Here is a 27,907-nt window from a genome sequence, read left to right as displayed (position 1 = left end):
GGTCCTATAACCACAGCTAAGTACTCTGTGTTGCTTTTCCAATAATGCTGATTAACTTTTGGTGAACCAATCATATTCTTCCACTCAGTTCCTGGTCAAGAAATAACATGTTGTCATTTGACAACTGGCAAGATTAACAGTCACCTGTGGCCACTGTACTGACTGACTCACCCAGGGATTTAAACCATGACCTTGGCCTCATTATCATGCTGTTATAATCTACTGAGCAAAACGGCCAGAAAAATGAATTCTGGAGACAGGAGGTAAAAATTCTGTGACTGCGTCTCCAAGTCCACTGCACATCTGTCTCCTTTCCATAATTTGATTAGCAGCTGTTTTGGATATAGATGAGGAACTGAAGTCAGGATATTCTCCTGAAAATTAAAGCTGATCATGTCGGTCCTGTACATTAAAAAAAACCTCCACTGCCTGTCCAAGGACTATAGAACAAGTTCAGATTCTTCATTACAGCATATAAGGTTGTAGCATAATCTTCCTACAACCTATTTCTCCAGCTTTATCTTTTGCTACAGTTCTCTGCCTCTTTCCCTGGATACTCCAGTAACAGTGATTTTTCTCATAACTTTGTGACCACTCATGTAGTTGTGCAGCATGTATTTACTGAGCCCCTTTAATATATAAGACAGTTTGGCAGGCCGTGGGGAAATGGGAGTGAAAGGCATATTCCTTGCTCTTAAAGAATTCATGGTGTAGTTGAGGCTACAGAGAAGGAAGTAAATGCTTACAATGTCATGTGACAAGTGCTATTTGTGAGCAAGGTCTGTGCAGTGCTAAGAGAGGCAGGGCTAAAAAGTTGGAAAGAGGAGAAAGAGAGGGATGAGTATATGAAGTCAAAGAGGATAACTGATGGAGAGGAAGTTTATGGGAGAGGGAGTAGAAAGTCACAGAAATAAGAAACTACACATTCAGTAAAGTGCACAAGTTTGTCATGGCTGAAGAGGGGAATATGTTGGTAGGTTGGATTGGAGAAAAGCCTAGAGGTAGGTAGAAGATGAACCATAAAGGAAACCTTGACAAAGTTTAGATCTTATTTCTCTGTACCTGTGTTTCCCTCTTTTGGAAATGCTTTTTCCCCTTTCTCTTGCCCAACTTAAACCGATAATGATGACAAATTCTCTCCAGAAATTCATTCAACAGGTGTCTGTTGGAATACCTACAGGGTGCTATGTACTGCCTAGGTGCTTGGGCTATATGAGGAAAAATCCTGCTCTATACACATGCTTATGTTCCAGTAGAGGGAAGTTGATAACTATTGATACACATAATAAGTTGGGAGATTAGTGAACGTGGAGTGAAAGTTGTCAGAGAACGGCCAGTGCTATGGAAAGAAGAAAAGTAGGAAACAGTAATGGAAACGGGAGCAACCAGGGAGCAGTGGGGCAGGCTGGAATATTAAATAGGATGAATAACGGAGCAAAAGTTTGAAGGAGCAGAGGAAGTCAGCAAGTGAATATTTTCAGTGAAGAATGTTCTAGGCAGAGGGAACAGCTAGAGGAAAGCCTGAAAGAAAGTAATGGATGAGCTGAGAGGGATTACGTGGGACTTGTACGCCAATTAAAGAATTTAACTTTGGGTGCCTGGGTGGCTCAGTGGGTTAAGCCTCTGCCTTCTGCTCAGGTCATGATCTCAGGGTCCTGGGATAGAGCCCCACATCGGGCTCTCTGCTCAGCAGGGAGCCTGCTTCCTCCTCTCTCTGCCTGCCTCTCTGCCTACTTGTGATCTCCCTCTGTCAAATAAATAAATAAAATCTTCAAAAAAAAAAAAAAGAGTTTAACTTTGACTTATTGAAAATGGAGAGCCACCACAAGATTTTGACCCGTGAAATGATACAATCTGATTAATGTTTTAGGAAGCTTGCTTTTCATGCTATGTTGAGAAAAGACTGTAGAGCCACAAGGATACAAGCAGGGAGATCTGTTCGGAGAAACTATAGATATGCCAACCATCTAAGTATATTCATGGACAGTAGGAAAGCTGCAGTGGTTTCAAGCATTTCAGGGAGCCAGATAATGTTAGCAGAGTTAATTCTAGTGATGTGATTAGTTTATGATTTTAGGGGCGCTCAGTGGGTTAAAGCCTCTGTGTTCAGCTCAGGTCATGATTCCAGGGTCCTGGGATCGAGAGCCCCGCGTCGGGCTCTCTGCTTAGCAAGGAGCCTGTTTCACTGTCTCTCTCTTCCTGCTTGTGATCTCTGTCAAATAAATAAATAAAATCTTGAAAAAAAAAAAAAAGAAGCTAGTTTATGGTTTTAGTTTAGATATGCCTCCTATGACTTACCTAGTAGATTATAGGTAGCTCTTACTCACATGTAAATATTAGAGTCCACAGACTTACAGGCTTCACAAACCTGTGTTCCTATAGGAATTGAAGAAAGGACTTAACATTTTGGACTTAGTGTGTAGCCTATCAAGAGGATCTTGAGAATTCAATGATGAAGATGGTCAATTACTTCTGAAGTTAAGAGGAACAATCAGTTTGAACTCTACCTCAAATTCATATATTTGAGGGACATGCCCAAGCAAAACATATGCCACACAGGATATAGTAAGATATGGAAACATTTTAAATAAATACTATACCAGAACAAACAAAATGCCTCTAAGATCCAGACTATAGATCAAAAGATAGAAATCTTTTGAAGGAAAGAAGTATTTTGAAGGTACTTCTAGTTCTGAGCATAGCAATCTTACACTAAATTGGGCCTATTACTTTAAAAAGTAGCCCATTTAAAATTCTATGTGATATATATTTTATCTGTATGATATATAGTCTGACACATTTTTGTTTTGAAAAGATGTATGAATCAAGGTAGATGATTTTAAGATACTTCTGAGGATTCCCTTTAATAGGAAAATCATGTGTTGTAGTAAAGAAATGTAAAAATGAAACACAGTAAGATCACTCACTTCTGCTTCAATCCTGTAAGAAGTCAGCTGTCCCCGTGATACCATCTCATGTGCATTGGATTTCACCTGTAGGCATGTCTCCAGGCAGGTGAGAGGCATTGAGGGTGCAGGGAAACACAGCCACCCGCACCCAGCATGCTGTTACCAGTAGAAAATAGTGCAGGGCCTAGGATGGGGATCTACTGTAAAGGAAAAACCGAAACTGTTTAATTTGGACAACTGCTTTTAAGTTCGCCTTTCTGTACTCAAAATAACTAAAATGACTAAAAGAAGCGTTCTTCTTGTTTTCCACTCCCCAGTTCCTCCCATTTTCTATTCTGCGATGCTCATGGTGTAATTCTGAACCTCTGTTGTACATCAGTCACTGAGGGAGTGTTCAAAATATACCCATGACCAGGCCAGGGTCCTAACCCCAGAGACTGAGTCATTTGATCTAGGGTTGGACCCAGGTGGTATTTTTGAAGTGACCCAGATAATTGTAATGTGCAGCCAGGGTTGAAAACTGCCATGGCTTCACACTGGAGTAAAAATATCTAGGTTCTAGTTGTAGTGCTGCCATTTACTAGGTGGCTGATTTTTAAGTCCTCAGTTTCCCATAGGATGACAGGTTTGGCTTAGAGACTTATACAAATTCTTTTTCAACTAAAACAAAATTTAATAAATTGGGATACATATGATCCCTTCTAGTTTGCTTAACTCTAAAAAGATGAAAACGGAATTATTTGGAGTATGCTAGTTTGGTTTGAAGCAGGTGAGTTAAAAAAAAAAAAAGTACTTAAGTAAACTTTTTCTTCTTCCCTCTTCCCAATTACGAGGCATGGGAGAAAAGAAACAGACATTTAAGCTTCGAAGTCACAAGAGACTTCTAGGGCTGCTTTGTCTGTCCCCAGCTCTCTTAAATTGGGAGTTAGTCATTAGGTATCTGGGGAACAGAGGCAGGAGGGAGAGTGCTTACTACACACCAAGAAGGTAAATATAATACAACCCCCAAAGGCTTTACACTACTCATCCGACCATAATCTAGTCTGGTACTAAACACTGCAAGTGCGGAAGGTGAGGTCGGGGTGTGCACATATACATATCCACATGCACACACACACTCCCCGAATCTCTTGTGGAGAGCGCCCAGAAGAGGATGGTCACTAGCGTTGCGCCTCCAGTCAGGGCCACTCGTGCCTTCCCTCCACCCCTCCCAGCCCGCTCCCAGCCGTGCCCCCACCCAGAGGGTTGTCAAGACTTCGCCCAGGTCCTTCCAGAGAAGGCGGCGGCAGCCACTGCCATTCTCACCCAGCTGGTTCTCTTATCTTTCACTGAATCCATCTCTGCCTTTAAAAACAGACGCAGACGCTAACCTGATCCCCTCACTTCTCTGCCTTTTCTCTCTAGACTAGGCCCCCCAGGAAGGGCCAAATAGACCGAAGCCCTTGGCCCAAGCTCAATCACCCTCCCGATTAACCAACCCAGCACCCTCGCAGCTTCCCAGGGTCCTCTTTATCCTCACACCTCTCCCAGACAAACCCTAACTCCCCCAATCTCACCTCCCTGCCTCTCCATGCATCCTTGGCCGAAAGCCCTCAGTTTTCCAGAACTTCCTCATCCTCTCCTCCCCAACCCCCACCTCCTGCACAGGGTTCCAGGTCCTCGACATCACCTGCACTCCCTACTCGCTCATAGCTCCCTCTCCCTCCCCTCAAGGAACCCAAGCGAGTCCCCTCAAACCCGGCACCCGAGGGGACCTCCCCAACACTAAACTCTCCCTCCTTCCAGGACCCCACTCACGATACCTCGGGAGCCCCTCCACGCACTCTTTCACCTCCCAGCCCGACACATAGGCATCTCCCCCTTCTTCCGCACAGTTCCCTCCTTTCCAAAACCATAGGTGCCCCCACTTCCCAGTCACACCCCATCTCTGGACCTGACACTGCTCCCCGGCCCCAGGTTTCCACTCCTTTACCTCCGACCTGACCCACAGTGCGCCCCCATCTACCAAGGCTCACTCCTCGCCCCGACTCTCGACTCCTCGGGGGCCACCGCACAGGCTCGAGTTCTCCACCCCTCCCTTGAAAACTCGCTTCCCTCCTCCCCGCCCGCCCCCAGCCCACAGGTCGCGCTCGGGAGGGGTGCTTGCCAAGCTCTGGCCTGGGCGGCCGGGAGGTGACGCGGTCCCGGCGGGAGGAGCCCGGGAGGCGGAGGGGCGGAGGAGGCGCGGGCGGCGGCACGGAGCGGCGGCGGCGGCGGCGGCAGCAGCAGCAGCAGCAGCGGCGACGGCGTAGGGAGCCGGCCCTCGGCGCCGACTCCAGGGACCCAAGGGGCGGCGGCGGCCGAGGGTCCGCGGGCAGGCGCGTGATGAGGAAGCACCAGCGCCCGTCCCCGCTACGCGTCGGAGCTCGCTTGGATCCGGGCGTTGGCAGCCGATGGGCCCCGGCCCCGGGAATCTCCGCCGCTAGCCCCTGTCATCCCTTCCTCGCTTTCGCTTCCCCGCTCTAGCCCGGAGCGGTCTCCGGCGGCCGTGCTCGGCCCCGCGGCCCTTTCCCGGGCGTTCCTGGAGGGGTCCTCCCTCCGCGGCGCCTGAAGCCCAGAGACGCGTCAGTTGGCGGGACAGCCGAGCTGCTTCTCTGGGAAATTAGCCCCTGTTTCCTCACCACCCTCTCCGCTCCCGCCCCGGCGCCCCTCCGGTTGGCAGGACGCTGTCTCCCGGCGCTCGGAGCGAGTTCTCGGGACTCCCCCAGGGGGGCTAGTTCGCAGCTCACCCCTCTCCCCTCCGCGGCGGCGCGCGCCCCCGCCCCCGCCGGACACACTCGCGCCCGGGCGGGCGCGCCGCCCTCCCGCCCGCTCCCTCCAGTCACCCCACCCTTAGTCGTCCCCGCCACCTTACTCCACCACCCTCCCCCGCCGCTCCGCGCACACCGCGTCCCAGCCCGGCCTCCCGCTCCTTTCTGCCAAACCGCTCACTTGCCAGCCCTTCGCCCCCGGGAAGAAGAAACATTTCCCGGAGCGCACTCCTCAGCCCTCACTCCCCCCGCGCTCGCCCTCCCCCTCCCCCCCGCCCCTTTCTTTCTTTCTTTCTTGGGGGAGGGGGGCTGTCGCCTCGGATTGAAGGCCATTGATTTGTATGTATTTGTCCCGGCGCCGGAGGCTGCCCCAGCCGCCCGCGCGGGTGCCGCCGCCGCCGCCAGTGGAGTTGCCTCCCTGCTTCCCTAGGGTGGTTAAGCTCCACCAAACATGTCGGCTCCGGTCGGGCCGCGGGGCCGCCCGGCTCCCACCCCGGCGGCCTCTCAGCCGCCCCTGCAGCCCGAGATGCCCGACCTCAGCCACCTCACGGAGGAGGAGAGGAAAATCATCCTGGCCGTCATGGATCGGCAGAAGAAAGAAGAGGAGAAGGAGCAGTCGGTGCTCAAGTAAGGACCCGGCTCCATCTTCCCGCCTCCCTCCTTACCCTCCGCCCCCACGGCCGCTGCCCTGCGGCCGCCTGCGCGCCCCGGATCGCCGCCCTCCCTCCAGCCGGCGGCGCCTGGGCCACGAGGGCTGCGGCCGGCGCCGGCAGCCGCGGCTGCTTTCTGGGTGTCAGAGCGCGGGGGTGTGTGCCGGGGAGAGAGGGCGCCGAGGCCGGCTGAGATGAGGGTGGAGAGCCCTTAGACGTTGTGATTTTCCCGGGCGTCCTTCCGGCTTCCCCCGCGGGCCAGTTTGGCTCCAGGGCCCCCACGGGGCTGAAGCTGAACCCAGGCTCCGCGCGTCCCCTCTCCTTTCCAGCCGCCCCCGCGCGGAGGCAGTGACTGGGGCAATGAATCCAATATGGCCGTGCACAGGTGCTCCCTGGCCGGGACCCGGGCGAAGGCGCGCCGCTGGGGATGCAGGCGCAGCCGGGGCGCCTCGTCCCGCGTTTCCGCAGGGAGGCTCTGCCTCCGACGCGGAGACGAGCAGAGCTGCCCACGGTCGCTGCGGGCAGGAGGGCGGCGGTGCAGGCGAGGGGCCTAAGCTCTGGCATGTCTCGGGTGGGTGTGCGGCCGCCGCCATCTTCCAGCCCCTCCCCCTCGGCGGGTTCTAACACCCTGCACTCTGCTGCTCTTCCTGTTTGCAACTAGTAAATCTGTTTAATCCCGAGGAGACTCTGGAGAGGCTCCCGTTCCTACCACCCCAGCAGTTTGGGATGCTTCCTACCTTGTGAAGTTTTACTACTAGTGTTCATAGTGTAGGCATCCGGGATTTTGACGAGGGTGGGATAGTAAAAGCAGCACCCAGGCGTCGGTTTAGCGCTGTGGAACTTCAGCACCAGGGAACTGTCCAGACACATATACAGCTTTGAGACTCCTTTTCTTGTCAGTCTAGCATAGAGATTTGTTTCTACAGGTTTGCTTTTAAATGTTTTATGGGTATTTGGTTTCTCAGTTACTGTATGAAAGAGACTGTGCAGGAGATGCGTAATCTTTTTATGTTTTTTCCAACTCAACTTTTTTTCTTTTTAGTGAAATGAATTATTTATTCACTAAGAGATTAACTTGTACAGTTTATGTACTAAAGGTGGGATGGTTTTTCTCCGTGTTATCAAATACACTTTTCCCATATTCTCCACAGAAACATACAGTTGAAAGAGTAGAGTTCCTCTGTGAAGGAACTAATACACTGACCTCTAATCATGTAAACTTTAAAAACAGGTTGTTGAATTCAGTATTCTTTAATACTTACAAAGAAACAAGTTTCTGTCTACACATATGTATTTTCATATTTTAATGAAAAATACTATAAATTGTGGTAACAAATGTATCAAATATCTGAGAAAAATAAAATTTCTCAAAAAATATTGAAGCACTAAGAAAGCAAATGTTCTTGACATATTAACTGGAATAAAGAAGAATTACTTCTTCAAAGCTGATTTCTGGGTTTGGAGACTTGTTTGGGAATATGATTTATTAGTAGACTTGGGAAATAAAAAACAGTTAAGAGATTTAAGTAGTTTATTTTAACTAATGGAGGAATAAAGCATTATTTTTAAAAGCTTTTTGAGCATTCTACTCACTTTGCTTTAAATATATGTACTGACAACAGCAAGCTTTTGATAACTTAGAGTTTGATATTTAGATATATGAATCTATATTTTTACTATAATTGCAATAAAATTAGTGGTTCCAAAATGATGTCAAATAAAACATAGTTTTATTTCTTTGACCCATATATTTAAATGTACAATGTGTTTTTATTTCTTTGTATATGCTATATCATAGTATTTACTGGCTACTTCACTATTGTTCTGATATATAGAAATGTAAATGAACTTTTGAATACTAAATTAAGAATTACTCAGAGTGACCAGTATGTTACATTAGGAAAATGTTTCTAAAAGGGTTTTTCAAGTAGGTACATTATATTACATAGATTACTTTTCTATGTAAACCTGCATACTATGCAAATACATATAATGTTCATCCATTCATAATTGCACAGTTTAGGTAGAAACATTCTCTAAACACACACTCATACAGTCTATGAAATTACATTGCTGAAAAATCTGTTCATATTTATTTTAAATATCTATTTGCATTTCTACCTAACAGTCTTAGAAGGAGTCATACCTCAAAATGGCCTACCTGGTTTCAGAATTATTTTTATATTCATTTTAACAAGAAGTTTTTTGGAGATTAAAGCATAAATCATTTAATTTTAGATGTTGTTTAAAAATGTTTTTGGCTTTTGTAATAAAGTAAGACTAGGTAAGGAAAATGAGGAAAAGAAGACTTTATGATAGGATTATAATAAAGATTGTTTTGAAGAATTTTATGATTTATTAAATAATATCAGTATTGGATATTAAGTTATAAATACTATATGTAAGAAAAAGTAACACTAGTATTCATCAATAATTACTATTTTTCATTAAGTTTTAGGGGCCATTCATCTGTTCAAGACAACATTATCCTTTGATTTTCTTTAGTGATGTCCATTTAATTGCATGTTAACATCTATTCTGAGAGAAGGTCATGGGCAGAGAGAAACTGAAACTCCAGTTCATGTCTGCTACTTGTAACAACTATGTTAAAAGATAAGTTTGATGTGTGAAAATTTGAAACCATTGGATGAAGATATTTTCATACTAAGTATTCATACAGAGTGGGACGTACATTCTAAAGTATATATCACAAGATGATACGTTGGAATAGAGGAAGAGAATATTAAAACATATTTCTATTTGAAATTTGAAAAAGAAAATAAGTTTTATTTGAAAAATAGATTTGAAAAAGAAAATAAGTTTTTCTGATATTTAACATGTAGATTGACAATGTTAAGATGCATATAATTTATGAATAAATATATGCATATTAAGAAGTTCATGCCTGAGATATTTTTAATGAGAGAGGTGAGCAGTCAAAGGAGATTGAGACCACTATTGAGACCATTACTATAGTAATGTTTCTCTTTGGGAAGAGATTAAGTAAGAACCATTTATACTTAATTATTTGCAATTTCTTCAAAGCCTTGTTGAACATCCACATACTCAAGAAATCTGTCACCATCAAGTAATTTCATTTTACATGGGATTGAGATACTAAAAGTTTGGAAGCATTTTTTTTTTAATTATTTAATTTTTTATTTGACAGAGAGAGAAATCACAAGTAGGCAGAGAGGCAGGCAGATAAGAAGGGAGAATCAGGCTCCCTGCTGAGCAGAGAGCCCAATGTGGGGCTCGATCCCAGGACCCTGGGATCATGACCCGAGCCGAAGGCAGAGGCTTAACCCACTGAGCCACCCAGGTGCCCCTGGAAGCATTTTTATATCTCAGTGGATCCCTCAATAGATCAATAATTACTTTTTATCTTTACATGAAAATCCTTTTCTAGTTTTAGTTTTGATAACTCAATCTACTGGTAAAATCTATGGTGTTCTTTTACTTATTAATATTTTTAAGCCTTGTCTTTCAAAGAATAAAAAAGTACTCTTCTTTGGAGTCTGTTTTGCAGCATCTTTAACACCTGCACATAGTAGGTACCTGATAGGTAATGTTGATATTACTTGTGGTAATGTTAATGAGGCAGATTATTAATTTTATTGGGAAAATGAAGAATAACTTCTTTGAAAGAAAAGCATAACTTATTAAGTTTCTATTATTCAGTGAGGTTTTTTTTTTTTTTTGGATGTGGTATTGTGAAAAAAATGTATGAGAAAAAGAAAACCACCGAAATCAATAGAAAAGTATTCATTCAGTAAGTGTTTATTGAGTTTCTACTATGTGCATATCCTAGTCTTTCAGATGAGTGTTTTTTAAAATAACAAATTAGAAATTATGTTTCTTGATGTGTAAATTATTTTTTTATCATTAGTTTGGCTTTTCTGTTAATGTCAAAGGGATAATTTATTCCCCAAATAAAGGAAGTCAAGAGTAAAAGTTTCATGATAGATCAGAGTGATCAGTGACAATTTAGCTTTTAAAACATTTAAAACACAGATGAGTAGTTCTAGATTTTTTAAAATAATTTAATTTTAGAGCATTTTTCAAAGTGAATTTATAAGCTTCTTTATTTAATGGATAATATTTACCTATAGTACAAAATTTCTTAGCTGTGCTTTTCCCTAAGCCAGAGGCAATTACTCTTGTCAGTTTATTGTATACCATTCTAGAAATATTCTAGTGTCTGCCTTTTTTTTTTTAATAGAAATATTCTATATGTAGGAGTAGATATGTGTGTACATCACACATATGTCTGTGTGTGGACACAGGTATATGGATGTTTATGTGTACATATAAAAAACACAAATGTGTACTGCAGTTTACTTTTTAGGAGGTCAGTTCCACACCTATTAATATATAGTTTTCTCATTCATTTTAATGGCTGCATAATATCTCATTTTGTAAATACTCTTTAATTTCTTTAACTAGAGCCATATTTTTGAATATTTAGGCTGATTCTAATTATTTTGCCATTAGAAACAGCGCTGTGATAAATATCTTTGTACATATATCATTTCCTATGTATGTGAATATATCTTTGGAATAAATTCCTAGAAATGCACTGTTAGGTCAAAAGGTCAGTGTATTTTAAATTTTAATAAATATTGCCAAATTTACTTTCACAGAGTATGTACAAGTGACATAAACTAGGGAGACTCTTACATCCTTTCCAATTCAGTGTGTGATAATCTTTGCCAATATATAGTTTGATGAGAAATATGCCGTTGTAGATTTAATTGAAATTTTCTTATTATCAGTGAGGCTGAGAGCCTTTTACATTTGTTTAAACTCTTGTTTTTTCTGTTAGTCATTTTTAGTGATTTGTAGAAGCTCTTTTTTTTGTCATTTGTTTTATGACTTTTTTTATTGGGTCAGGATTTTTAAAAAAAAGTGTTTGAATTTATTACTTTTTGTTTTATGGCTTTGGGGTTTGTGATGTAGTTAGAATGATCTTCTCCTCATTCTAATATTTAAAAATCTACCATATTGTCTTCTCACAGCTAAATGAATTTTTTTTGTTGTTAAATGAATTTTTAAGAACAAAGCATGTCAGATAATAGATGCAATTTAATTATGAAGACTTTTAAATAAAAATCGTTATTGTACACCTAAATAGCCATGGCCATTGTCAAAAATTGAAAACCTATAGTTTTGAAGAATTTAAAATGCATTCTAAAATATTGATTGGCATTTTATGAGACAGTACATAATAATATAAAGTACATCTTTATATATCTTCTATATTTTAAAGTAACTAGGACAATTAAATAATATCTTCTTGTTAACAATATATATTGATAAAGAACTGATCACACTGTGTGACAAAGAGAGAGGCAATGGAGGCAAGAGTGAGGGACCAGATGGATTTTGACTCGAAACCTTATTTTACCAATTAATAACAGTAAGGTCTTACATATGTTGTTAAGCACTCTGAGCCCGTGTTTCCTCCTCTCTATTATCTGAATAATAATGCCTACCTTGAAGGACTGCTGTGATCAATATAGAGTAAATGTCCTGGCATAAGTAGGTATGCAACAAATAGTTGTTATTAACTGATTCTAGACATCAGTTTCTAGACCTTAGTATTATTATAGTGTTCCTGTGTGAAATCTTAGTTTTCTTTCTTCTTCTTTTTTTTTTTTTAAACTGAGACATTCTCTTCCTTGTCTACTGGGACGTTAAACGAATACTTGAAGATTCTAAAGTGACTTCACTATGTATCTAGGAGGTCAGGGGTGGAGGGGGAGGTGATGGATTGGAAACAGTTTCCTCAGCAAAAACCATTCTTAGAGAGTCTGAAAAAAAAAAAGGAGTAGTAGTGAAAATAATATGGCAAATTATTGGTTTTCAGGAAGATACTGATTGTCTTGGGTGAATGTGAGGGAACTAATTTGTGCAGATTACTCTGTGATTGTTCTTAGATTTGCCTGGGATCAATTTTTTTACTCTACTAATATGTATTTATTTATTTGTCTTATTCATATTATATCTGAGATTCAGAGACTCTCATCATGTTAATGGATTCTGAAGAATTATTATAGTTCAGAGTGCTCCTCTCCTTTGCTTTGCTTCTCAGATGCACGCAATCTTTGTATGACTGCCTCATTCTCATCTTTCTGACCCTAGCTTCTTTTTTTCCTTTTTTTTTTTTTTTAAAGACTTTATTTATTTGACATAGAGAGAGAGACAGCGAGAGAGGGAACACAAGCAGGGGGAGTGGGAGAGGGAGAAGCAGGCTTCCTGTCTAGCAGGGAGCCCGATGCAGGGCTGGATCCCAGCACCCTGGGATCATGACCTGAGCTGAAGGCAGATGCTCAGCAGCTCAGCCACCTGGGTGCCCCTGACCGTAGCTTCAAGTTTGTGTCCTTAGAGAACTCCTTCTTGCCCACATATTCATAAATATCTTCTTTCTTCTTTTCCACAACATCTTTAACATTTCTCCAGTTATGCTTATTAAAATTTACAATTTCCTTATTTGCTTATGGTCTGTCTACTCTGCTAGATTATAAACTTCAGGGGAGCAACCAGCCTTCTGTCCTGCTATTTCAGCCTCTAACCCAACACAATGCTTTATGCATAGTAGTACTCAAAAGTATTAGTTGGGTGAATGAATGAAACATGGGGAATGAGATACTGTGTTCATTTAGGTACTGCTTGCTTTCAAGGTGAAATTCAGTAATCTAAAAGAAAAAGATTTGCTTGGGTAGTGGTGCCCATATTTTTGAAATCAGCTATAATTTTAAATATATGTCCAATGTTGCTTATATTGCTAGAAGCAAATTTACAGTATTTGTGTATGTTTGCAACTCATCTTACTTTTAGACTAAGCACATAACTGTTTTAACTAGAAACCAGAAGAAATTGTGATATGTCATTTTGAAATTTTAATTATTTTTTCATATAAGGGATATTTGGCTTTAAGAATTACATTACTTTCAAAGTGTTTGTAAATTTCTAATGTGCTTAACAGAGCTGAATGGTAAGTGATGTACAGAATATTTTGGATAGAAACAATTCTCCCCAGAGACAGACATTTGGAGGCCAACCATAATCATATGAACACACTGAAATGTAAAGTGTCATGAAAAAACACAGTAAGGGTGTTTTTCGTATGTCATGACCATAGTAAAAAATATGTCAGACTAATCAAGTGAGAATGTTGTTTCTTTGGTATTGTTTGAGGGTGTCGGACATTTTATCCTTTTAAGTCCTTTAGAAATTTTACTCCTTAGACATTAAAGATTCTAGAGAATACAGATACTGTTGTATTCACTAGTCATCTGATGAAATGCAGATATCTATCTCTGGTTGTTAAAACCCTTTGAAGCATTATTAGCAAAGCCTTTAGGGACTCACTATAAGGAACATGATAAACCACAATTACAATATTGCATGATGAGTGCTAGGAGACCACCGTGCACAATGAATCATGGATATATTCATAGAAGATGAGCACTTGATCCAGTTTTGGAGGGAATGAAATCTAGGCTGAGGGTCAAAGGATGAGTAGATGTTAGTTGGGCAGAGAAAGATATTCTAAGCAAAAATACTAAAACTCCCAAGTTTTCCTACCCCAGGGTTTAGCTTTGTAATAGAGAGGCAGGACATGGTCAAGAAACTGACTTGAAGCGGTTTAGAAGGTCTGGAGCATAGTGTTTATTAGAGGTGAGTGAGTAGAGGAGACTTGAGAGATGGCAAGGGTAAGAGCTTCAAAGACATTATATATTTTTCTTTTGGTTCAGATTTAATCATGAAGGCAGTAGGGAGTCATGGAGGGATTTTAAGCAGCGACACAGTATAATTAGACTTTTGTTGGAAAAAAATGCCATTCTTACAGTCTGAGGGATTGATGAGAATGTGTAATGCTAGAGACAGGAGCAGTAGTTAGGAGACTCTTCTAGTAATCCAGATGATACATGAGGGAGATATGAAAGAAGGCAGTCCTGGTGGAGATGAAGAGGCAGGAGACCTTTGGAAATATTTGGGAGCCAAATTACTGGAATTTGCCAACAGTGTGTAAAGGGTCAAGTAAGCTCTTAGGATGCCTGCTGCTCTCAACTGACCGCTATACGTAATATGTATCTTTGTTCAGCTGATGGCCAACTCTCTGCATGGGTCTAGTCTCAGAATCAGAGTTTTCTTGAGAGAGCCCTTGGGGGAGGCTTCTTTTATTGTTTTACTTACTCTAAAGAGTTTATAATGTGGATGTTTGTAGAAGTGACTACAACTTGTGATACAGTGGGGTAGGATGGAAATAATAGAGTAGTAATAGGAAGGGCAAAAGGGGGAAAGAAGGGAAGCAAAGAAAAAGGGGAGAAGGAGAAGATCAGGACGATTTAAATCCATTCATAATTGTGAGGAAGCCTACTTAATATTTTAGCTTCAAAAACTTTTTTGTTTTTGTACTGAATATATTACCATTGTATAGTTTTTTCAGAACTGCAGATCTGTTTTCCTTTTATTGAACATTCCTTGCTCCCAGTGACAACTTTGTCTCAGTGAATTTCACTTTGGGAGTTTTTTTTGTTTTGTTTTAAGATTTCATTCATTTATTTGACACAGAGAGAGAAATCATAAGTAGGCAGAGAGGCCGGCAGAGAGAGAGAGGGAAGCAGGCTCCCGGCTGAACAGAGAGCCTCATGTGGGGCTTGATCCCAGGACCCTGAGATCATGACCTGAGCTGAAGGCGGAGGCTTAACCTACTGAGCCACCCAGGTGCGCCTCTTTGGGTGTTTTTAACTATTACACAATTTTTGTTTTATACAGTAGATTTAACTAGGACAAACTTTTTTTTAAGATTTTAAAAAAATTTATTTGACAGAGACAGAGCACGAGAGAGAGAGAGAGAGAGAGAGAGAATGCTCACAAGCAGGGGGAGCAGCAGAGGGAGAGGGAGAAGCAGAGCAAGGAGCCCTATGTGGGACTAAATTCCAGGACCCTGGGATCATGACCTGAGCTGAGGGCCAACGCTTAACCGACTGAGCCACCCAGGCGCCCTACAAATTTCCTTTTTTGTATATAGTCCTGCATGACCTCCTAGGGAATTTTGGAAATGTAAGTGTAGTTCGGGAAAGTGTAGGAAAGATATTAGCTGTGGAAATGACATTGTGGTTGGTGAAGATTCTGTTCCTTTTTAGATTAGTGAATTACTGCAGATTTCAGACAGTGTTGTGTTATGAAAGAGAGATAAGTTTTGTTGGATTTTGTGATGGGCGATTTCAGAAATAGTATTAGAAATAGGATTCTAGAAAGGGAAAAGTTAAGAACAGATCTAGACCCAGGACTGATATATTATTTCACCTGCCTCTTTCTAGAACTGTTGTTACCTACCCAAACCGTAGGCAACTAGATAGTATAAATTAGGCTAAGAATGGACAACTTTTCTACAGTTTATGTATTATGAACATGTATTGTATCTATGTTATATATATATGTTAAAAAGCTGTAATTTGTGTTTTCCATATCATATGGTGCTGGCATTTAGAGTTAAGAACTTTAATACAGTTTATAGATTGTAAATATTTAACATTCTTATGTAACACACAGAATTTGGTAGGTTCTGCTAAACAGAGATGCTGGTTAAAAGCTCCTTTAGACACAGGACGAAGATGGAACTCTCTATGCCCTTAGGCAGTTTTTTCTTTCCCCCTAAGTTTAGGTTCACCTGTTAGGGAAAAATAACTTAGCAGTTCCATGCATCCTGCAACTCAGATTCTGGGAAGCTAAAACTGGGGAAAAGGTTTATACTAAACAGTACAGCTAGATAACAGAATAACCATAATGGTAGTTTTGGTAGAGGGTTTGCTTCTCAGGCACATATATGAACAATCTGTTTCATCGTACATCACATCACACAGAATCCCTTTGACTTAAAGCTGAAAGAATTAATGCTTTTATTCACACACAAATTTTTTTTTCCTGTAAAAAAAATGAATTTTGTGGCGATAGCTAGGCTTTCATCAAAGGTGTACATTCCTCTTTCACAGAGTTGCTGCTGCCCAGGCCTGGACTACCTTTTCCAGCTTTCCTTGTTTCTAAATGGGTTCATGTGATTAAGTTCTGGCTAATGATTTAACCTTGCCTACCCTGGCACTCCCTCTCGCGCCGTCCCCCCTAGACTTTCTATGAATAAGAGACACATTTCTGTGTTAAGTCACTGATTTTTAGGAGTGTATCTATTACTGTGGCTATCTTAAGTAATGCCAATTTCCTTATTATCTGTTATTTATTTAATTCTGGGAAAGTTTGACTCAGAAAGGATGTTTTTACTCAGAAAGGATTATTTAATTCTGGGAAAGTTTTATACCAGAAAGGATGAGTACTGACATGGATGGAACTGGAGGGTATTATGCTAAGTGAAATAAGTCAATCAGAGAAAGACAATTATATGGTTTCACTCATATGTGGAACATAAGAAACAGGGCAGAGGACTGTAGGGGAGGGAAGAATGGGAAGTCATCAGAGAGGGAGACAAACCATGAGAGATTCTTTTTTTTAAAGATTTTATTTATTTATTTGTCAGAGAGAGAGCCGAGCGAGAGTGAGCACAGGCAGAGTGGCAGGCTGAGGCAGAGGGAGAATCAGGCTCCCTGCTGAGCAAGGAGCCCGATGTGGGACTCCATCCCAGAATGCTGGGATCATGACTTGAGCCGAAGGCAGCCGCTTAACCAACTGAGCCACCCAGGTGTCCCACCATGAGAGACTCTTAACTCTAGTAAACAAACAGAGGGTTGCTGGAGGGTAGCTGGGTGGGGGATGGGGTAACTGGGTGATGGGCATTAAGGAGGGCACGTGATGTGATGAGCACTGGGTGTTACATGAAACTGATAAATTATTCAACACTACACCTGAAACTAATGATGTACTGTAAATTGGCTAATTGAATTAAAAACAACAACAACAACAACAAAAAACTTTGGGAAAGTTTTAAAAAGTTCCCACCTGCACTAGTCAACTCCAGAAGTACTTCCGTGGTACTGAACTTTATTACCACAGGTTGATTTGTCTTTCATGATTAGTCTAAGTTAACTTAAGTCTTAACTCAGCCATAGGATTCTTGAATACAGAATTTACCAGGAAGGGAATGTTCTATCTGCTTGGTGACAACTGGGCTGTATCCCAACTGGAGATTTGTTCCTGAATTTGCAAGAAGGTAGATCTACTGAATCATAAAAGAGACACTTGCTCTGGGAGCAGAGGTAGACACAGACTTCATGATGAGACAGAAAAATGTGCAATCCTAGGATCCATTTTAGAATAAATTGAAGTCTTGTGTTAGAAGTTTTGCAGGTCGAAGCCTAATGATTAAGTTCCATTTCCAAACTAAAGGTTAGGAAGCTTTATAGAAATTGAAAGGGAATTTTGTAAGACCAGAAGGAGATACAGTTGAATGTCGTTGAACTTTTATTACTGCGCGTTACTTGTTTTTCCCTTTAACGCTCTAGATCTACTCCTGCTCCACTACTTTTCCCTCACTTTGCTGTATACAGTGGGAGGCTGACCTCTGTGGATTGCACCAATGGGCTCTCTTGTCCCTGACTTTCAGGTGGCTTCTCTGTCGTAAGATATTTGTGTTTTGGAGGGAAGGAGGACAGTGAGGTCATAATATTTTTTCCCAGTCTTCCTTATGAGTAGGCCTTTGCAGTTGGTTGTCTGTCTACTGAAAACAACAGTTCCATCTGCTGGCCCTCTTGGTATAGCTACTTTCTTTTGGTTCTAGCCCACCTATACTGCTAGTTGGTTTCCTTAAGCCATGCCCACACCATTGTAAAATAGTCTCTTTATTAAACACTAGTTACTCAGTTTGGATATGCCATCTGTTTGAAGTGGTTCAGTAAGTTTATTGGGATTGTGAATGTGAACGGACCGTGACTTGAGGTATTCACAATCTACTTCCTTCAATATATCCACAGTAATCTTTTAATGAATCCCTCTGTATGTCAAGTTCTTTAATTCTTTTTTTTTCTTTAATTCTTTGGTTCCGCACATGCCCTTACTCTGTACCTGGAGAGCAGTTTTGTGTCCGCTTCCATTGCCATGAAGAGATACAGTTCTTTGATACATGTGTTACCTGTCTCTTCTCTCAGTTGTTACAGGATTTTTGTATATAACTTTTTAAATAATGTTTCTGATATGCAACAGTAGTTACCAATGTCTATTTTCTTGTTAGTATCACTGGTTTCTTTGAAGTCATGGGCCAAGTCTAATCATCTTTTTATGCCCAGGGCAGTACCAGGCACATAGTTGTCAGCCAATAAGCATTTGTTAGTAAAGCTTGGTGCGTGTGTGTGGAGATTATTCTAGTTTTGTTCTTCCCCCTCAGCTATCAAATATAATCAGTTACCAAATCCTGTCATTATTATCTCCCAAAGATCTTTGAGATCTGTCTCCTCTCCATCTTCATTATTGCTTCACTATTTCATGCCTTTATTATATTTTCCTTTATTATTTGTTTCCAAATAGGTATCTCCTCTTTCAGGCTCACCACTTCTAACTCAACTTGCATAATAGTACAACACTCTAATACACAAATCTATTTTAAAGTCCTCACTATTCATCATTGCCTCCTACTGCATTTACTGTAGAGCCTAGATGTCTAGGTGTATCACGGAGGTCCTTTTGTGATGTTTTGTCAGTCTTTATATCCTGGTTGTCTTTCGTGGGGAGCACTCTGCCTGTTTTGGTTGTACTGAGTTAAAGTTAAGTTCCCTGTTTTTAATCTTCCATCTGTAGGTTAGCATATACTGGTCTCTTTGCCTAGAAAGCCCAACCCACTTTTCTCTGGCTAAGTCCTAATAGTTCTTTTTTTTTTTTTTTTTTTTTCCCCAGATTTTATTTTTAAGTAATCTCTATACCCAAGGTGGGGCTTGAACTCACAACCCTGAGATCAAGAGTCACATGTTCCACTGACTGAATCAGCCAGGGGCCCCTAAGTCCTCCTACTTCTTAACTCAGATTCATCTCAGGTTTCCAGCCAGCTGAAAACTGGGTTAGATGACTCTTTGTGCTCTCATAACCCTTACTGCATAGCTCTGTTGTAACTCTTAACAACATTAATACTCAGTAGCCAACACGGACTGGATGCTTACTGTGCTATTGGTATGCTACACTCGATATGCATTATCTGATTTCAGCCTCTACAACAATCTTAATGAGATCGTTACTATTTTCTCATTTTTACAGATAAAAAAATGCAGACTCAAATTGTATGCTCAAAGTTTTCTAGGGAGTCAGGATTTTAACCTAAACAGTCATATTCTAGAATTTGTGCTTTTAATAACTACACGGTATTATTTTATAGTTATTGACTTACTTTAAAACTCTTTTCTAATAGATGATAGGGAAAGCACTGTCTTTGCAGTGGGTGGTCCTTTGTGAGTGGATACAAATGTTTTTTGAATGAATAATTAAGTCTGGCCTTGCCTAACAGTGGATAGCTGCTGATACCTTAAGAAGTGATTACCTTTGGGATTAAGCGGTCATATTTGCAAGTAGTTTCATTGATACCTCTCTTGAACATGGGAGCTATTGGTTATGGTGCATGGTATTAATTAAACCAACAATCAAGCATGTGTTTTTAACAATACGTGAGATCAGTGAGGGCAAAATATAATACCTACTTCAGAAGTTATTATGAGGATTAATTGAGTTTACATTTGTAAAGCCTTCAGAAGAGTTTCTGGCACATAGTAAATACAGATGTTTGTTAAATAAGTAAATAGCTAGAAGAGGAAAGCATTGATAACTATAGAGGATACCAGTCCAGTTTATTATCAGTAAATGCTCTTATGAACACTCAATTTCTTAATACCTGAAAGGACAGTGCTTTCTTTAATAAAGGAAGACCTAGATCCTCCAAGGTTTAAATACTATTCCTTCTATTAGTTTTCTACTACTAACAAAATTAGAGGCTTAAGAACAACACACATTTATTATCTCACAGTTCTGTAGGTCAGAAGTCTGGCCGGGGTCTCACTGCACTAAAATGAAAGGAACCGGCTGCATTTCTTCCTGGAAGCTAGAGGGGAGGACGTTTCCTTGCTCATTGGGAGTGTTGAAAGAATTCAGTTCCTTGAGGTTATAGGACAGAGCTAGATTCCTGTTTCTTTGATGGCTGTCAGCTCGATGCTGTTCTAGTGTCCTAGAGTCCTCTTTCCCTGCTTGCACATAGCCTCCTACGTCTCGGAATCAGCAGGGGGCTGTTGGATCTTTCTCTTGATGGCATCTCTAGCCCTTCTTCTGTCATTGCGTCTCTCTCTGCCTACAGGAGGGAAAGATTTTTCTCTTTTAAGTACTCACGTGATTAGATTGGGCCCAGAAGAATATATTCCGGAATAATCTTCCCATCTTAACCACATTTGTAAAACCTCTTTTGCTATGTAAGGATATACATTTACATGTTCCTGGAATTCAGATGTGAACATCTTTGGGAGGCCCTCATTCTCCTTACATTTTCCTAGTGAGTGCTGCTTGATACAAGTTCGGATATATGTTTTTTATAATGTAGACTTTGTACTACTCCTGTTTTTTTAAAAAAATATATTTGTATTCAGGGATACAAATGCCAGAATGATATCTCTGAAATAATATTTTACAATGCACTTTTCTATGGGTTTATAATACCTTATTCCCTCAAATCACTCACAATCTGCTCTTCATTTTTTATTTATTTAACAATTTCCTGAATCAAAATTTTGTCTATCTGGAGGTGGGGTAGGAGGATTGGGGGCAAGCAGTGTGAATTTTTCTGAGCTCTATACATAAAGAAGCATGTATATACTCTTCCTAAGTAGTCATTTTAGTTGGTACTTAGATTTATGTTTATAGAGGGAGGAGTAATTTTGCCATATGACTAAGTACTGAAGAGTTATTGAAATGTTTCCAAATGCAGGATTTTCATTATCTGATTGTCATTTTTAAGATTCGGCATAAATTTTATTTGCAGTATAAGTAAATAAAGATTTGGACTTAAATCTTTTGACAAGATTATGGTTTCCCTTGCATGTTTGGTCAAAGAACCTTATCTCACCCTGCAATGAATGTGCCTTCATGTATTATTTTTATAATGATTAGCTAAGACGTCTGAATGAATGAAAAAATATAGTGTATATTATAACAAACTTTATGTCACTGTTTAAACTGTAACTCAGTTTATATTATGAATTGGTTTAATTTACACAAGAAAACATTAATATAGCTATGAAATATAGAAAAAGAACACGATCCAAGGTAGTCCTTCAAAATTACTAACATAAATCCATGTCTCAGTATACAGTTGTATATGTTAGGATAGACTCGATGTCAGAGTCCAGTCAGGAGACAGAAACTACAATAGTAATTTGAATAGGAAAATTTTAATATAAGGGATTATTAATCTGTAGCCTGGGGAGTAGGCTACAGTACCCAAGGAAGGAACAAATTTGGAAGCGATCCCTCCCCACCTCCCCAGGCTAAAGCTAGATTCAGCCCCTGTTATAGGGTGTGGCTATGGTCCATGGAGCTACCACAAGCTGGGGCAGGCAAACTGGAAATCATCTGTGAGGGTGTTGGTAGGGGTTGCAGAGAAGCTGGTTGGAGTTTTCAGGGAACTTGCTGGGAAGCCACTTATTAGGGTGCCTGCTGGGAGACTACCGAAAGTGATGGAGAGATGCCCACTGGGGTGCTAGGGAAACATGTTAGGAGGGTGAGTGCCACTGGTGTCCTGGAAACTCCTGGCAACCAAGCTCCTGGTTGGTTGGAACCTGATTGGAACACAGAAAATAACAAGGAAGCATCCAGAACCAGGAAGAGAAGCCCCTGCTTCCTTTAATGTTGCTCTAGCTCCCCCTGCCGACGAAGCTAGACACTGTGTCACCTGGTGAAGGACAAATGATTACAGAGTCCAGGTCCGGTATCAAAACAGGACAAAGAAGGGTGGATTTGGGTCTGAGAGATAGTAAATTTATAAATTTATAAGCTGTGCTCTCCCTAAATATTAGTAGCTTAAAACAATATAGGTTTATTTCCTTCTCACACTATATATTTTCTCTGGGACATTGGGTCTCTGTGTCATCTCTGTTCTGGGACAGGCTGAGGGAGAAGCTGTCTGGAACATTGAGAGCAAAGGAAAAGACGGTGGTGAACTGCAAGCTGTCTCTTCAAGTTTCCTCGCAGAAATATAAAAAAGTTGTGCTCACATTTCACTGGCCCAAGCAAGTTGCCTAATTGTGCAATGGGACAGTTATGGGACAATCACTCAGGGTAGAGAAGTACAGTCCTACCGTGTATGGAAGGAAAATCAGGAATGTTTGTTGAAAAGTAGAATTACTACAAGATTGACAGGATTGTCAAAGAGAAAATAGAAATAGAAAATTGGAGCTCCCTAGGATAATTACTTATAGTTCTTCCTCTGAAATTTTATTTGCTTTGTAGTTTTTTATAAATTTTAGTGAAAATCAGCACCAAAATAAAAGTTGATAGTGCTCTTAACTTCTGGGTCAGGAACCTCAAACCAGGGCATGAACTTAGTCATTTGTGTGAAACAGTAAAGCTGTAAACGATTTAAGCAGCAGGAAGTATATTTTTTTGAAGGTTAGGTACAGACTTTACTTTATTTTTAAATTTTGCATTAAAAATTTTACATCAGCTTATGCTGATGTGATGTTGCATGCCATGTGAAATGCCACCGTGTAGAAAAAAGTTTTTGTTATTTTTATCATAGGGTTAAAGTGACACTATGTAAATGAAAGTGCCTTTAAGTTATGGATTGCTATAACATGATAATTATTACAGTCACAATGGCCATCGGTGTTAGCATTATAATCAGACATTTAAAATAATATTTAAAGGAAAGAATTGAAAATTGGATTTTGCTGCTGTAGGCTTATTTAAATAGATCAGTATTGGGGTCTTTATTGATCTCAGATCATTTGAATTTTTATTAAAAATGATTTAAGTCAGACTGTTGCCAGAGAAGCTTTACACGTGAAAAATCTGGTCATGTCACTCTTTTGCTTAAAATATCTGTGTCTCCCCATTGCTTCCTCTGAAGGACAGTATACACAAAATGATGAAAGTTATTTTCTTACTTCTCCCAGGGATGGTTACATAGTTATTACCATACTGGATGCATTAGAAATAAATTAATTTGTTATATACAATGGATGCTTTAGGACTCTATAGCATAGTTCTCTTTCAGATTACGGTTGATACAGGCTGGTGAGAGTATATAGTTCTTAGCATGGCAAATAATACCTGTTGTGATCAGTTCCCTGGTTACTATTTGTAGTTTTGTTTTTTCCCCTTCTACCATATATTTTAGCTGACTGGTTACATTCCTTTACTTAGTGCTTCCTAACCTCTTTCATGTCATGCTACATGTAGAAAGCAATAATAGACATGTATGTCATTTTGGGGTAAACTGGAAAAGATTTGGAGGCATGTATATGGGATTTTGTGAAAAAAATAAATGACATTTTCTCACCACATTAATAAAACAAAGGATAAGAACCATAGGATCCTTTCAGTAGATGCAGAAAAAGCATTTGACAAAGTAGAATATCCATTCATGGTTAAAAACCTTCGACAAAGTAGGGATAGAAGGATCATACTACAACTTAATAAAGGCTGTGTATGAAAAACCCACAGCTAGTATCATCCTCAGTGGGGAAAAACTGAGAACTTTTCCTCTATGGTCAGGAATAAGGCAGGGATGTCCACTCTCACCACTGTTAATAACATAGTACTGGACGTTCTAACCTCAGCAATCAGACAACAAAAAAGAAAGAAAAGGCATCCAGATCTGCAAGGAAGAAGTCAAACTTGCACTATTTGCAGATGACATGATATACTATGTAGAAAACCCAAATGACTCCACCAAAAAATTGCTAGAATTTACAAATTCAGTAAAGTTGCAGGATATAATAATCAATGCACAGAAATCTCTTGCATTTCTATACACCAATAATAAGCAGCAGACAGAGAAATCGAGGAATCAGTCCCATTTATAATTGCACCAAAAAACTATAAGAAGATACCTAGGAATAAACCTGATCAAAGGAATAAAAGATGTGTACTCTGAAAACTAGGGAACACTGATGAAAGGAATTGAAGAGGACATAAAGAAATGGAAAGACATTCTATGTTCATGGATTGGGAGAAGAAATATGATTAAAATATCTATATTACCCAAAGCAAACTACACACTTTATGCAATCCCTATCAAAATACTACCAGCATTTTTCACAGAACTAGTCCAAACACCCAAAAATTTTCATGGAAGCACAAAAGACCCCAAATAGCCAAAGCACCCTTTGGAGGCATCGCAATTCTGGACTTCAAGTTATATTACAAAGCTGTAATCATCCAGACAGTATGGTACTGGGATAAAAACAGATACATAGGTCAATGGGACAAAATAGAAAACCCAGAGATGAACCCACAACTGTATGGTCAACTAACCTTTGGCAAAGCAGGAAAGAATATCCAGTGGTAAAAAGACAGTCTCTTCAACAAATGGTGTTGAGAAAACTGGACAGCAACATGCAAAAGAATGAAACTGGACCACTTTCTTAGCCATACACAAAACTAAATTCAAAATGGTTGAAAGATCTAAATGTGAGACAGGAAGCCATTAAAATCCTAGAGGAGAACATAGGTAGCAACCTCTTTGATATCAGCCCTAGCAACTTCTTACTAGATAGGTCTCCTGAGAGAAGGGAAACAAAAGCAATAATAAACTATTGGGACTTCATCAAGACAAAAAGCTTCTGCACTGCTAAGGAAACAATCAAGGAAACTAAAAGGCAGTCTTTGGAATGGGAGAAGATATTTGCAAATGACATATCTGGTAAAGGGTTAGTATCCAAAATCTATAAAGAACTTACCAAACTCAACACCCCAAAATCAAATAATCCAGTTAAGAGAAGGACAGAAGACATGAATAGATATTTTGCCAAAGAAGACATATAGGTGGCCAATAGACACATGAAAAGATGCTCAACATCACAGAACATGAGGGAAATACAAGTCAAAACTACAATGAAATATCACTTTACACCAGTCAGAATGGTTAAAATTAATGATACAAGGAACAACAGGTGTTGATGAGGATGTGGAGAAAGGAGAACCTTCTTACTCCTGTGTTGGTGGGAATGCAAACTTGTGTGGCCACTGTGGAAAACAGTATCGAGGTTCCTCAAAAATTTAAAAATAGAAGTACCCTATGATCCACCAATTGCACTACTAGGCATTTACCCAAAGGATAAGAAAATACTGATTGGGAAGGATACATGCACCCCGATGTTTATAGCAGTATTATGAACAATAGCCAAATTATGGAAAGATCCCAAGTGTCCGTTGACTGATGAATGGAAAAAGAAGATTTGGGGTGTGTGTGTGTGTGTGTGTGTGTGTGTGTGTAATGGAATATTACTCAGCCATTAAAAGAATGAAACCTTGAGCCAGAGAGTATTATGCTAAATGAAATAAGTCCTTCCCAGGGGCACCTGGGTGGCTCAGTCTGTTAAACATCTGGCTTCTGCTCAGGTCATGATCTTGGGGTCCTGGGATCAAGTCCCATGTTGGGCTACTGCTCATTGGGGAACCTGCTTCTCACTCTCCCTCCGCTTCTCACCTGCTTGTTTTCTTCTCTGTTAAACAAATAAATCAATCAAAATCTAAAAAAAAAAGAAGTCACAGAAAGACAAATACCATATGATTTGACTCATATGTGGAATTTAAGGAACAAAACAATGAACATAGGAGGAAAAAGAGAGAAACACCAAGAAATAGACTCTTTTTTTTTTTTTTTTAAAGATTTTATTTATTTGACAGAGAGAGAGATAGAATCACAAGTAGGCAAAGCAGCAGGTAGAGAGAGAGGGAGAAGCAGGCTCCCCGCTGAGCAGAGAGCCCGATGTGGGGCTCGATCCCAGGACCCTGAGATCATGACCTGAGCTGAAGGCAGAGGCTTAACCCACTGAGCCACCCAGGCGCCCCAAGAAATAGACTCTTAAGTATAGAGAATCAACTAATGGTTACCAGAGGAGGGGATGGGTTAAATAGGTGATGGGCACTAAGGAGGGCACTTATGATGAGCACTAGGTGTTGTATGTAAGTGTTGAGTCACTAAATTGTACTCCTGAAACTAATATTATACTATATGTTAACTAACTGGAATTTAAATGAAAACTTAGAGGAAAAAAAAATCACATTTTCCATTATATAATTATAAGCAAAATAAAATGCAGGATATTATGGAAGATAATAAATGTTGAATTATAAAACTTCTTAATAGTATCCTTCAACATCTAAAATGAGAAACTTAGCTGGCTTCTATGAACATACTTTTTATCACGTTTGTATACTTATTTTTTTTTTAAAGATTTTATTTATTTATTTGACAGACAGAGATTACAAGTAGGCAGAGAGGCAGGCAGAGAGAAAGGGGGAAGCAGGCTCCCCACTGAGCAGAGAACCCGATGCGGGGCTTGATCCCAGGACCCTGGGATCATGACCCAAGCTGAAGGCAGAGGCTTTAACCCACTGAGCCACCCAGGTGCCCCTCAATGCTTATTTTTAACCCAGAAACTTTGAAGTGAAAGCTTTCCTTTTGAATAGACAATGTGTTGTGGTATGGAATAGCAGAGAATAGTATTCTGAACTCATTTCTGTATAAAGCCAAAAACAGCTTGGGATTGACTAGCTTCTTCATTTTGAAAACATTATTTAATGTGGTATCTTCATCTAGAGGCAAGATTTGGCATTTAAGAGCTTCTCTGGAATGGAACAGCGTTACTTGAATTTCATTTTTTTCCAGAATAAACTCTGGTTATAGAAACTTCATGCTTTCTTATCATAAAATTATACAGTACTTCTATAATAGTTTGTTTCAAAATCTGGTACTTTTTTTGCATGACAAATAATATATTTTTTTGGTCATTTCTTTTCAGGTGCTATAATGTCAGTTATTAACTAGATTACTAACTATAGATTCATTAATCTGCAATGAAAACTTTAGTTAGTGATTTTCTTGACTAGAGTTGTTTTTATATCCCCTCACATGCCCATAGTATACTTACTAATAATATTGTTGAAAGTGCCACTCATTCTGTCTCCTTTTTGGTTTGTTGATTTAAAATACAGTGGGGGCGCCTGGGTGGCTCAGTCAGTTAAGCGGCTGCCTTCAGCTCAGGTCATGATCCCAGGGTCCTTGGACCGAGTCCCACATCTGGCTCCCTGCTCAGCGGAGAGCCTGCTTCTCCCTCTCCCTCTGCCTGCTGCTCTGCCTACTTGTGCTTTCTATCTCTCTGTCAAATAAATAAATAAAATCTTTAAAATACAGTGTTGTCATTTTTTAAAAAGATTTTATTGGTTTGAGAGAGAGAGGAGAGAGAGCGTGCATATGGGGGGGAGGGGCAGAGGGAGAGGGACAAGCAGATCTCCCCCACCCCCATTGAGCAGGGAGCCTAATGCAAAGGCAGACACTTAACCTACTGAGTCACCCAGTGTGGCTCTTGACCTCCACATTGTGAGTTTGAGCCCCACACTGGGTGTGGAGATT

General features: G+C 40.4%; 1 protein-coding gene across 14 annotated transcripts in view; it reads left to right on the top strand.

The window, feature by feature from the left end:
* Window positions 1-6,149: 6,149 nt before the first annotated feature.
* The window catches only part of RIMS2 (regulating synaptic membrane exocytosis 2), a gene marked incomplete at its 5' end in the record, with an annotated part of 588,318 nt that continues 566,560 nt past the window's right edge, over window positions 6,150-27,907 (top strand). For all 14 annotated transcript variants that reach the window (XM_080803094.1, XM_080803113.1, XM_080803090.1 and 11 more), the window contains one exon: window positions 6,150-6,325. In XM_080803094.1, the coding sequence (XP_080659220.1) occupies window positions 6,150-6,325 (176 nt within the window). The remainder of the gene's footprint in view (window positions 6,326-27,907) is intronic.

This window comes from Martes martes, assembly GCF_963455335.1.
Source record: "Martes martes genome assembly, chromosome: 4".
Taxonomy (NCBI): Eukaryota; Metazoa; Chordata; class Mammalia; order Carnivora; family Mustelidae; genus Martes; species Martes martes.
The sequence above is the reverse complement of the archived record's forward strand: the minus strand, read 5'-3'. Positions and strand labels throughout refer to the sequence as shown.